Consider the following 12793-nt stretch of genomic DNA (forward strand, 5'->3'; position numbering starts at 1 on the left):
CACTGCGACATTAACATCATCAGAAATGTACAACATAAACATTCATAATACAACAGGGTAGGCGGGCGGTACAGCAAATCTCTCGCTCCTAGTCCTCCTCTCAGCCTTCTTCCTCTGCTGGCTTCAGCCCCTATGTCACGAGCCATAACCAATAGAGATGTGAATCGTGTCCTCGATCGTCTTAACGATCGATTTCGGCTGGGAGGGGGAGGGAATCGTATTGTTGCCGTTTGGGGGGGGTAAATATCGTGAAAAATCGTTAAATCGTGAGCCGGCACATTAAAACCTCCTAAAACCCACCCCCGACCCTTTAAATTAAATCTCCCACCCTCCCGAACCCCCCCCAAATGACTTAAATAACCTGGGTGTCCAGCAGCGGTCCGGAACGGCAGCGGTCCGGAACGGGCTCCTGCTATTGAATCTTGTTGTCTTCAGCCGGCGCCATTTTCCAAAATGGCGCCGAAAAATGGCGGCGGCCATAGAACAACACGATTCCACGGCAGGAGGTCCTTCCGGACCCCCGCTGGACTTTTGGCAAGTCTTGTGGGGGTCAGGAGGCCCCCCCCCAAGCTGGCCAAAAGTTCCTGGAGGTCCAGCGGGGGTCAGGGAACGATTTCCCGCCGCGAATCGTTTCCCGTACGGAAAATGGCGCCGGCAGGAGATCGACTGCAGGAGGTCGTTCAGCGAGGCGCCGGAACCCTCGCTGAACGACCTCCTGCAGTCGATCTCCTGCCGGCGCCATTTTCCGTATGGGAAACGATTCGCGGCGGGAAATCGTTCCCTGACCCCCGCTGGACCTCCAGGAACTTTTGGCCAGCTTGGGGGGGGCCTCCTGACCCCCACAAGACTTGCCAAAAGTCCAGCGGGGGGTCCGGAAGGACCTCCTGCCGTGGAATCGTGTTGTTCTATGGCCGCCGCCATTTTTCGGCGCCATTTTGGAAAATGGCGCCGGCTGAAGACAACAAGATTCAATAGCAGGAGCCCGTTCCGGACTGCTGCCGTTCCGGACCGCCGCTGGACACCCAGGTTATTTAAGTCATTGGGGGGGGTTCGGGAGGGTGGGAGATTTAATTTAAAGGGTCGGGGGTGGGTTTTAGGGGGTTTTAGTGTGCCGGCTCACGATTCTAACGATTTATAACGATAAATCGTTAGAATCTCTATTGTATTGTGTTCCATAACGGTTTAAGACGATATTAAAATTATCGGACGATAATTTTAATCGTCGAAAAACGATTCACATCCCTAATAACCAATCAAATTCCCTGGATTTAAAATTTACCGTTGCCCACCCACTCCTGTATACCCCTCCCCCTCTCCTGTTACTCTCTGTTTCCTGCCTCGCTCCTAACCCCCTCCCTTTTCCCCTCCCCCGCTTCCTCGCTTCCTCTCATCTCACGCGGTTTCCCCCATGTTATGTCCGCGGCTCGGTAAGACACTCGCCGCTTGTCTTTAACTAAACTGTTGCTTATAAGTTGCTAGTGGTTAATGCACTTTGCACACTTTTTAGCTCAGTCTGCCACAGAGCTGAAGGTTCGAAGCACAGAAGAAGGCATCAGATTGTACTGTTTTGTGACTTATTATGTGGATGATCTGAAAGTGAGCTGGACACAAAAGTAAGTAAATGTGAGCTTTCAGGTACAGTGCTTATGGGAAATGCCTCTCCAAAGCAGTCAATACAGGACTTTTTTGCTTTATTTAATAATTTATTTCTATAGTAAAAAGTCCCTTATGAATAAGGCCTTAAGAGTGCATGTATGAGAAAAATCAGAGTCAAAAGATGCAAACAAATATGAAAAAGCAGTTCTCACAGGACAAGCAGGATGGTAGTCCTCACATATGGGTGACATCACAGGATGGAGCCTAATCACATCGTCAGAACCGGCACTGTCAACTTCGCGCCAGTATCGACCACCGGCCAGTGACCGTCCAGCATTGACGACTTCTCGGCCTTCAACTTCCTCCACTCCCCCTCAGGCCCGAGGGGATCGTAGAGAGTGACATTGTCATCGACATTGGAAGTCTCGGACCATCGAAATCATTGACCTCGCCATTGTCAGAGCTGCCATCGAAAAAACCCCATCCAGAAAAGGCACTGACCTTTTTGGCGACTGGGCCACCGAGGCAACCCTCACCCGAAAGGGGATTGTGAGCCGCAACTCCGCCTTTAACGGTGGTCCCTCCGGCTATGCCTCTGCCTCCTTCTTCTGTTCCGGAGCTGGGGCTGCTTGCTTCAGGTCTCCGAGAAGAACTGGACCGGCTGGTTCAGGAGTCCATCGACAAGGCGATGCATCAACTCAAAGTTCCTCCGGCACCAACACCGGTACCGATCATGGAACCGACCGCTGACCTGATTCCGTCAGCGTTGGCACCACTGCTCTCCAAAATGGAAGCGCTCATCGCCGCTTTTCCACCGATGCATCCCGGGTCACTGATGGCTCCGGTGCCCTCTCCGCTTACCTTGCCATCGGGAGGGGAAACACCGTTCCGCATCCCTCCATCGGGAGTCCTACCGATGCCTCAGCCATCGATGCCGATACGTCCATCAATGTCGATACGTCCGTCGGCGCCACCAATCCATTCATCGATGCCCTCGATGCCTGCACCGGTGCCTTCGATGCCTTCATCGGTGCCTCCAATTATTCCTTCGATTCTTAGACCAGGACCTTCAGGGATTCCACCATCTCATTCCCCTAGTGCTCCTAGAGGTGCAGATGCCAATCCCTACCATACCTGGACAGATGATTCTTCACCAGATACCGATGACCTGCCTTCACCACCTTCTCCTTTTGAAAGCAGAAAGCATTCTCCTCCAGAGAACCTTTCCTTCATAAACTTTGTGAACAAGACCGAACAAGATGACAGGCACCAAATGATGGAGCTGTTGCAATTCCTGGATGCTCCCAAGGAAATAACCTCCATCCCTATTCACCACGTTCTTCTGGATCTCCTCAAAAAAAACTGGGAACACCCTGGCTCTGTTGCTCCAGTCAACAGGAAGGCTGACACCACTTATTTGGTACAATCAGCCCCAGGTTTTCAAAAATCTCAATTGGATCATCACTCTGTCATCATGGAATCTGCCCAAAAGAGGGCAAAGAGATCAAAACCTCGCACTTCCTTTCCCCCAGGCAAGGAGCAAAAATTTCTAGATACCATTGGTCGCCGTGTCTTCCAGGGCTCAATGCTCATCTCCCGAATTGCCTCTTATCAGTTCTATATGACCCAATACAACAGGGTCTTATTTAAGCAGATTCAAGAATTGACAGACTCCCTGCCTCAACAGTTCCAAGATCAACTTCAAACCCTAGTGAACAAGGGCTTTGAGGCAGGCAAGCATGAGATAAGATCATCTTACGATATCTTTGACACTGATACCAGGGTATCTGCAGCTGCTATTTCGGCAAGAAGATGGGCCTGGCTCAAGTCTTTGGACCTTCGCCCTGAAGTACAGGACAGATTATCCGATCTGCCCTGCCTAGGAGACAATCTGTTTGGCAAGCAGATTCAACGGATGGTGGATCATGAGACCCTGAGATAGCTCTCTCTGATGCCTTCTGAGTATGCTTCCAAGCAGCCATTCAGGAAGGATACTAAAATGTCATTCTTCCATCCAAAGAAGTCCTATCCACCACCGTCTAGGACTCGATCCACGAGACCTTTCCAAAAGGCCCAGTCTCGTCAGATACGAAAACAAAAGCCGCAAGCAGCTCCTCAGCCGGGCCCTGCTTCCGGTTTTTGACTCCTGCATAGAGAGCAGCAACCAGCTTCCACTGCCTCAGATACCAGTGGGAGGAGTAAAAAGTACTTTAAAAATATAAAAGAATTGGATCGATCCACAAAAGAAAATAAAAACTCAGGATTAAAAGTAGAATAGATCTATTAAAAATGAAAAAGGAATCAAACTGGAATAAACTGTATTCTTCATCTCCCATAGAACAGAGACAGATGTGCTTTGTGCTTTGGTACCCTGGAAAGAAATCTAATATATGACAGTTAATATAATGATTAAAATTAAATTTAAAAAATAACATTACAGGTTCCTTAAAAGTCAAACTGCTGTTATACCTTAATTCAGCAAAAAGCAGTCATAAAGCTACTTTCCTTTCTATGATGGTCCACCTCTAGGAGGCGCTGTCCCCTGTGATAAGAGCTACTTCCTTTTACAAATCTAAAATCCCCTTTTTTTTTTCTATGCTTGTAAACTCCTAACTCGCTTTCTAAAAGAGAAACTTAAAACAGACAACTTTGCACTTAATTAGAAGTCATTTTATTTCCATCCAATATGCATATGTTCCACAAAGTTCATACTACCAAATCCTGTAAATACCCTAAATAAAAATACGAATCATTTCCAAAAGTACAGACATATCAGCTAGGAGTCTGGAAGTCTGCAAAATAAAAGGATGGCACATACTAATATGCATTAACCAAAAGTTTTTCTTACTGGCACATAATAGGCATTGCTGCTTAACTCTCTGCTGTTCACCGTCTCACAATCTTTCTCCTTTACATATCGTCTAAACAGGCCACAATACAAACGGTCAATACCTGAACTCCCATCAAAATAAACCACCTAATTCATTCCCTTTCTTCTAAAAGTTAGCATCTAATGAGATATAATCAAAACTGATAATACAGCTGTGGATGTTTAAAATTTAGTTTATTTGGCTTTTTAAAGAAGAGTCAAAGACAAGTGTTCCTGGGAGATGCTATATGCCCTCTATCTGTAATAACTAGCATCTCAATGAATATATGACATGCCCTGACTTATATAATCAAAATACAGCACTACCGAAGTTTCCAGAATGAATGACGTGACTGCCCAAAGACTTATTTACAAAGATACATTATGCTGTTGTCATGACAATCTATCATGTATAGGACATTTCCACAACAAGTGGCACACAATCACCTCAGACCAGTGGGTCCTCGCCATAATCTCTCAGGGTTATCACCTGCACCTTCTCTCCATCCCACCGGTCTGCCCACCTCAGCTGACGTTGAGAACATCCGACCACTCACCACTTCTGGAACAGGAGGTCTCCCTCCTTCTCCAGTCCAGAGCAATAGAACCAGTGCCCTATTCCCAACAAGGCTTAGGATTCTATTCCCAGTACTTTCTAATTCCCAAAAAATCGGGAGGCGTTCGTCCAATTTTAGACCTACGTGCCCTCAACAAGTACCTCCATCGAGAAAAGTTCAAGATGGTAACCTTGGGTTCCCTCCTTCCTCTTCTGCAAAAAGGAGACTGGCTCTGCTCTCTAGACCTCCAGGATGCATACACTCATATTGCGATAACTCCATCTCATTGCAAATACCTGAGATTTCTGGTAGGCCCCAAGCACTATCAGTACCGAGTGCTTCCATTCGGCCTCGCGTCTGCACCACGAGTCTTCACGAAATGTCTCGTAGTAGTTGCAGCCTTCCTCAGGACTCAAGGTGTTCACATTTACCCCTATCTAGATGATTGGTTGATCAGGACTCCTACTCAGCAAACTGCTCTGTCGTCCCTACATTTTACCTTATACACCCTGTTTTCGCTAGGATTTCTCGTCAACTACGACAAATCCTACTTAGTCCCATCTCAAACCTTATCATCTCAAAACTTAGTCCCATCTCAAACCTACTTAGTCCCATCTCAAACCCGGACTTAAATTAATGCATCTCGCCATCAACATATCCAACACAGCAGCTGTACCTCATATGCTTGTATATAATTTAGTCTCTGCTAAACTATCTTTATTTCCTCTGATCCCAGTTCAATAGTCCTTGTTAATTGTAACTGCTTTCTTCAACTCGTTATTTCTGTTTTGATGTATTTATTGCACCCCTGTTTATTTGTAAACCAGCATGATGTGATCGCTTCATGAATGCTGGTATATAAAAATCTCAAATAAATAAATAAATAAATAAATAAATAAAATCATTCATAGGGGCAGACTTGGACACCTTGTAGGCAAAAGCTTTTCTATCTCGACAATGAGCTCTCACTCTCGTCTCTCTCGCACACTAGCTGCAGTCTCAGTGCTACACGACTGCATGCCGCTTTCTCATCCTACTGGGACACATGGCGTCCTCAGTTCAGGTCACCCCAATGGCCCACCTAGCCATGAGAGTCATGTAGTGGACTCTAAGGTCACAATGGACTCAGTGCATTCAGCCCCTGTCGACCATTGTCCACGTCACCGACTCACTCCGTCAGTCTCTCGACTGGTGGAAAAATCAGATCAATCTCCTCCAAGGCTTGCGCTTCCAGGCTCCAGACCCTCAAATAATTCTCACCACCGATGCTTCCAATCTCGGCTGGGGAGACCATGTGGCCAATCTGCAGACACAAGGAAATTGGTCTCCAGAGGTAGCCAAACACCAAATCAATTTCCTGGAGCTTCAAGCAATGCGATATGCTCTCAGGGTATTTTAGGATCGACTCTCCAACCAAGTCATCCTGATTCAGATGGACAGCCAGGTGGCCATGTGGTACATCAACAAACAGGGAGGGATGGGCTCCTACCTGCTGTGCCAGGAAGCTGCGCAGATATGGGCAGAGGCCCTCTCCCATTCGATGTACCTCAGGGCCACCTACTTGCCGGGAGTGCACAATGTGTTAGCAGACAAGCTAAGTCACGCCTTTCAACCACACGAGTGGTCTCTCAACCCCTTAGTGGTGGACTCGATCTTCCAACAATGGGGTTACCCTCATATAGATCTCTTTGCGACATGTCAAAACCGCAAAGTAGAGAACTTTTGCTCTCTCACTCGCAGCCAACACTCACAACCAAGAGATGCGTTCTCCCTCTCATGGGCGACAGGTCTCCTATATGCATTCCCTCCACTTCCACTTCTCTCAAAGACTCTCATGAAGTTACTTCAGGACAAGGGAACCATGATCCTGATAGCACCTCACTGGCCTCGCCAAATGTGGTTTCTCTCCATTCGCAGGCACATCCCCTTGGGAAGGGACCCGCATCTGATTACGCAAAACAACGGGTGCCTGCACCACCCCAATCTTCAAGCCTTGTCCCTGATGGCATGGATGTTGAAAGGTTAATCCTTCAGCCACTTAACCTTTCTGAATCAGTTTCCCATGTCCTGATTGCTTCACGGAAGCCTTCCACAAGAAAATCTTATTCTTACAAATGGAACAGGTTTCAGTCATGGTGCTCTTCTCAATCTCTTGACCCCTTTACCTGTCCAATCACGAAGTTTCTGGACTATCTCTGGCACTTATCGGAGTCAGGTCTAAAAACTTCCTCCATTAGAATGCATGTTAGTGCAGTGGCCGCCTTCCATAAAGGTGTTGGGGATATTCCCATATCAGTACAACCCCTTGTAACAATTTTTCTGAAGGGCTTGCTTAACCTCAAGCCTCCACTGCGTCCTCCGGCCCCTTCTTGGGACCTCAACCTGGTTTTAGGAAGGCTCATGAAACCATTCGAGCCTCTCCAATCCTGTGAACTTCGCTATCTCACATGGAAAGTGATTTTCCTTTTGGCAATCACTTCGGCTCGCAGAGTTAGTGAGTTACAGGCCCTAGTTACCTATCCGCCTTACACTAAACTTATGTAGGACCGGGCAGTACTCCGCACTCACCCTAAGTTCTTGCCTAAGGTAGTATCAGAGTTTCATCTCAATCAATCCATTATACTACCTACCTTTTTTCTCAGGCCCCATTCCAATCCAGGAGAGCAGGCTCTGCATACCCTTGACTGTAAATGGGCTCTAGTGTTCTACCTAGACCGTACAGCTGCCCACAGGAAAAGCACTCAATTGTATGTCTCTTTTCATTCCATCAAACTGTGGCAGCCTGTGGGTAAGCATACTCTCTCCTCCTGGTTAGTGGCCTGCATATCCTTTTGCTATCAGCAAGCAGGCATTCCACTTCAAGACAATGTTAAAGCACACTCTGTGAGGGCCATGGCGACTTCAGTAGCACACCTATGCTCGGTGCCACTTCCTGACATTTTCAGGGCTGCCACCTGGAGTTCTCTCCATACCTTTACGGCCCACTATTGCTTGGACAAGGCCGGAAGACAAGATTCCATCATCGGCCAATCTGTCCTGCGTAACCTATTTACAACTTGACGTACCAACACCCTTCCATCTGCCCGTTAGGGTTCAGGATGCCCTCTACCAAATTCTATCCCAGTTGTCGTGCCTGTTGCACGTCTTTGGGTACATTTGGTGCATACTCGGACATCCTCAGCTCGGTACTCACCCATATTTGAGGACTACCATCTTGCTTGTCCTGTGAGAAAGCAAATGTTGCTTACCTGTAACAGGTGTTTTCACAGGACAGCAGGATGTTAGTCCTCACGAAACCTGCCCGCCACCCCGCAATGTTGGGTTCATTACGTTTCTTATTTTATTTTTCGGCACTTCCTGTAGCTTTTTAAACAAGACTGATGGGGGACCCCTGCTAGCTGCAGGGTTAGTGCCATGCTGGGCATGCCCAGTAGGGGCTAGTCAAAGTTCTAGAAACTTTGACAAAAGTGTTCCGTGATTGGGCTCCATCCTGTGATGTCACCCATATGTGAGGACTAACATCCTGCTGCCCTGTGAGAACACCTGTTACAGGTAAGCAACATTTGCTTTATGTTTATGTGCACTGATATCTTCTTGCACTGATATTAAATATTTATTTGACAATACAAATGTCAACTTGAGAAGTTAAATGACAAAAATATCCTACCCCCAATAACCCAATTTCCGTAATCCAATTGCTACACTTATCTTTGCGCTGTTCAGAGACTGAGAGTTGTGTCTTGCAAACTTCAAAATTTGGGGTCTCCACTGATTGGTTTAATATCTACTTCAGTAAACCTCAATTTTCCAGAAATGAATAGACACAGTTTTACATCCCTTTCTCTGGACTATTTTCTGTATCAACATATAACTTTATTCAAATGACTCCTTCATCTCTGCCCCACTGACTGTTGTTCATCCATTACCCTATGCTAGTCTGCAACGATAATCCACCTTCTACCAAGTGCCTCTCCTTCCAGTCATTTACCTGGAAAGATCTTGAAACCAGGGAACTGTAATTGAAGGACTTGTCAATCACTTTGTATTACATTATTATTATTATAATTCTTTTACAGCACCACATATATAGTCAGTACCAAATAAAATATAATTGGTAGTAGTATTAATAAAAATGATAAGGTTGGTGCATGGGAATATGTTGCAGGCTCTCTCTTGGCTTCCATAGATTGGAAGAGGTGATTGTGTTGTCCTTACCCCATTGTCCTTTAAACTAAAAGAAAATGAAAGGGTGTTCGACAGTATGATCATTACAAGAAATGCTTTCTTCATTTATCATACAGTGACGACAAGGTTAAGTACACAGACAGAGTTAAGAGTGGTGTAACTGGGGAGGAGATCTGGCTACAGATCAATGAACCGACTCCAAAAGACAAAGGCAAATATGTATTGGAGCTTTTCGATGGAAAAACTACGCACAAGAGGGCACTGGATCTTTCTGGTCAAGGTAAAGGGTGATGGCAGAATATAAATCAAATAAATATATGTCTTTGACTAGAAGAGAAAGGGGCTGAACCTTCTGATAGGATAATAATTGCCTGTTTTTATATATAAATGAAGCCTATTTATGCTTTAGCAAACAGTAAGTTACACTGATATAATGGCCTTGAATGATCATGAGATTCAGGCTGGACAAGGCTGAAGGGGTCATTTCCCAGAGTGGAAAATACCATGGGATTCACTAACTGACTACTGCTGAGAAAAATATTGTATCCAAGCAGCCCTGATTCCATATTGCATGATGCTGTCCCCACATCCCGAGGCAGCCATATTTTAAAAGGGCTATATGCTCTTCCAAGGATGGAGTGGTAAAACTCTTAGGGGTCTCATGAGATTCCCTCTTCCCCTCCCCACCACCCACTGCCCCCTACCACCTCTTGAGAAGGCCAAAGTAATGAAAAATTAAAGAAAATAAAGTATAAAAGTTGCAGTGGCAGCCTCACTCCCATTCCCAAACCCCACTCCCATGTGAACCGCTTTGATTTTGTTTTTTAAGAGCAATATATTAAGTTATTTTATTTTTATTTATTTAAAGTCTTTTAATATATGAAATAAACATAAACAGTTTGCCTCCCTGGACCCCCTCCACCATAGCAGACCCCCAACAATTACAAAGGATCCCAAAGGGAGGAACACAAGGAAGAATATTTGGTGAAACTTAGGGAGATGAAGAAAGTAATCAAGAAAGCAAAATGTCAGGCAGAAAAAAAGGATTTCCAAAGAGATAAAACGAGGTGACAAAACATTTTTCAGATACATCAGAGAAAGGAGAAAGGTCTGAAGTGGTATAGTGAAACTGAAAGGTGAAAAGGATCAATGTGTGGAGAGAGACGCAGAAATATTAAACAAATACTTCAGTTCGGTGTTAAATAAAGAGGACCCTGGAGAAGGATCATCGCTGGGAAGAGCTAGGAAAACTGAAAGTGGACAAAGCCATGAGGCCTGATGAGGTTCATCCCAGGATACTGAGGGAGCTCAAAGATGTGCTGGTGGGTCCGCTGCATGACCTGTTCAATAGATCCCTGGAAACGGGAGTGGTGCCAAGAGATTGGAGAAGAGTGGTGGTGGTCCTACTTCACAAGGGTGGGAGCAGAGAGAAGACTGGAAACTACAGGCCAGTTAGCCTCACCTCGGTGGTGGGAAAAGTAATGGAGATGCTGCTGAAGAAAAGAATAGTGAACTATCTACATTCAGAAGAATTGCTGGGCCAGAGGCAGTATGGATTCACAAGAAGAAGGTCCTGTCAGACAAATCTGATTGACTTTTTTGATTGGGTAACTAAGGAATTGGATTGAGGACGCACGCTCAATGTCATCTACTTGGATTTCAGCAAAGATTTTCATATGATCCCACATAGGAGGCTTGTGAATAAAATGAGAAGCTTGGGAATGAGAACCAAGGTGATGGCCTGGATTACAAACTGGTTGACAGATAGAAGAGAGCATGTGATGGTAAATGGAACCTACTCTGAAGAGAGAGCATTATTAAGCGGATGGCCACAAAGATTGGTGTTAAGACCGGTCCTGACTATATCTTTGTGAGCGATAAAGGGAAGGGATAGAAAGTAAAGTTTGTCTTTTTGTGGATGATACTAAGATCTGCAACAGAGTGGACATGCTGGAAGGAGTAGAGAGAATGAGACGTGATTTAAGGAAGCTTGAACAGTGGTCAAAGATATGGCAGCTGAGATTCAATGCCAAGAAGTGTAGAGTCTTGCATCTGGGATATGGTAATCCAAAAGAGCAGTATGTAATGGGGGATGAAGGGCTGTTGTTCACTGTGCAAGAGAGGAACCTTGGGATGATAGTGTCTAGTGATCTGAAGACGGCGAAGCAATGTGATAGCTAAAGCCAGAAGAATGCTGGGCTGCATAGAGAGAGGAATAACCAGTAAGAAAAAGGAAGAGATACTCCCTTGTATAGGTCCTTGGTGAGGCCTCACCTGGAGTATTGTGACAGTTCTGGAGACTGTATCTCAAAAGGAGCAGAGACAGGATGGAGGTGGTCCAGAGAAGGGTGACAAAAATGGTGGGGGGTCTCCATCAAATGACTTATGAGGAGAGGTTGAAGGACCTAAATATGATTACCCTGGAGGAGAGGAGGTGCAGGGGAGATGTGATACAGACCTTCAGATACCTGAAAGGTTTTAATGATGCACAATCGACAAACCTTTTCCATTGGAAGGAAATCAGGGAGCATGACTCAGAATCAATGTCAGGAAATATTTCTTCACGGAGAAGAGTGGTGGATGCCTGGAATGTCCTTCCAGAGGAGGTAGTGAAGACAAAAATGGTGAAAGATTTCAAAAGGGCATGGGATAAACACTGTAGATCCCTAAAGGCTAGAGGATGGAAATGAAGAAAAGAGTGCATGGGTGTAACTTGCTGGTGTGGCGGTTACTACCCTTAACCAATAAGCCTTCATACTGTTGATGCAACTCCATTATTGCTCTCTGCTTTAATGGCAGGGAGAAAAGAGGAAAAGGGGAATTAGATTCAGACAGCAACCAATAAGGACATTGAATTTTACGGTCCGGGAAAACAAATAATCTTGGGAGTAACTTGCTTACCCTTAACTAATAAGCCTGATGTTTTGGATGCAAATCCAACATTGCTTTTTGCTTCAATGGCAAGAGGTAACAGGGAATTGAACTCAGACAGCAGCCAACAATGGCCTTGACTTTGACGGTTTAGAAAACTAAGTAATGGGGTGACCTGTATGGCGCAGCATATGCAACCTTAAGCTTGCTGGGCAGACTGGATGGACCATTTGGTCCTTTTCTACCATCATTTTCTATGTTTCTATAAAGCACATACCTAAGCTTCCCTGGTGACTAGTGGTTGCCAGAGCACCTCCCCTGTGTGTCAGACTCCAACCAGGCAGATTTTTGCCACTGTCAGCAATACTGGAAGCATAAGCTACTAGCATGACTTGTGAAGTATTATTCTATCACAAGTATGCTGGAAACAGCCAGGAGTATTATCCATGTTCTGCAATCCCAGTGGCTTTAGGGGATGCTGTGTGGGGCGGGAAAGTTAAGGTTGGGGGTGGCAGGGGGAGGGGAAAGGGAAATGAAGAGGGGGACCCAGAAAAAGGGTTATTGGAGAAACTGGAGGAGGGGACAGCTATCAGCCTAACAGGTCATACACTTTTTAGCTATCTATAGGGGAATTATGTGTGTGGGTGGGTGGGGAGCATTGGCAGATTGGGTGTAAGGCCTGACAGTGTTACTGGGGTGGGGGATCAGGCCAGTA

General features: G+C 45.7%; 1 protein-coding gene across 4 annotated transcripts in view; it reads left to right on the plus strand.

Annotated features, from left to right (window-relative positions):
* MYOM1 (myomesin 1) overlaps window positions 1–12793 on the plus strand; it is a 326724-nt gene that overhangs the window by 297877 nt on the left and 16054 nt on the right. For all 4 annotated transcript variants that reach the window (XM_029591071.1, XM_029591066.1, XM_029591067.1 and 1 more), the window contains 2 exons: window positions 1508–1613; window positions 9324–9487. In XM_029591071.1, coding sequence (XP_029446931.1) covers window positions 1508–1613; window positions 9324–9487 — 270 coding nt within the window. The remainder of the gene's footprint in view (window positions 1–1507; window positions 1614–9323; window positions 9488–12793) is intronic.

The sequence above is a fragment of the Rhinatrema bivittatum genome, chromosome 2 (genome assembly GCF_901001135.1).
Source record: "Rhinatrema bivittatum chromosome 2, aRhiBiv1.1, whole genome shotgun sequence".
Taxonomy (NCBI): domain Eukaryota; kingdom Metazoa; phylum Chordata; class Amphibia; order Gymnophiona; family Rhinatrematidae; genus Rhinatrema; species Rhinatrema bivittatum.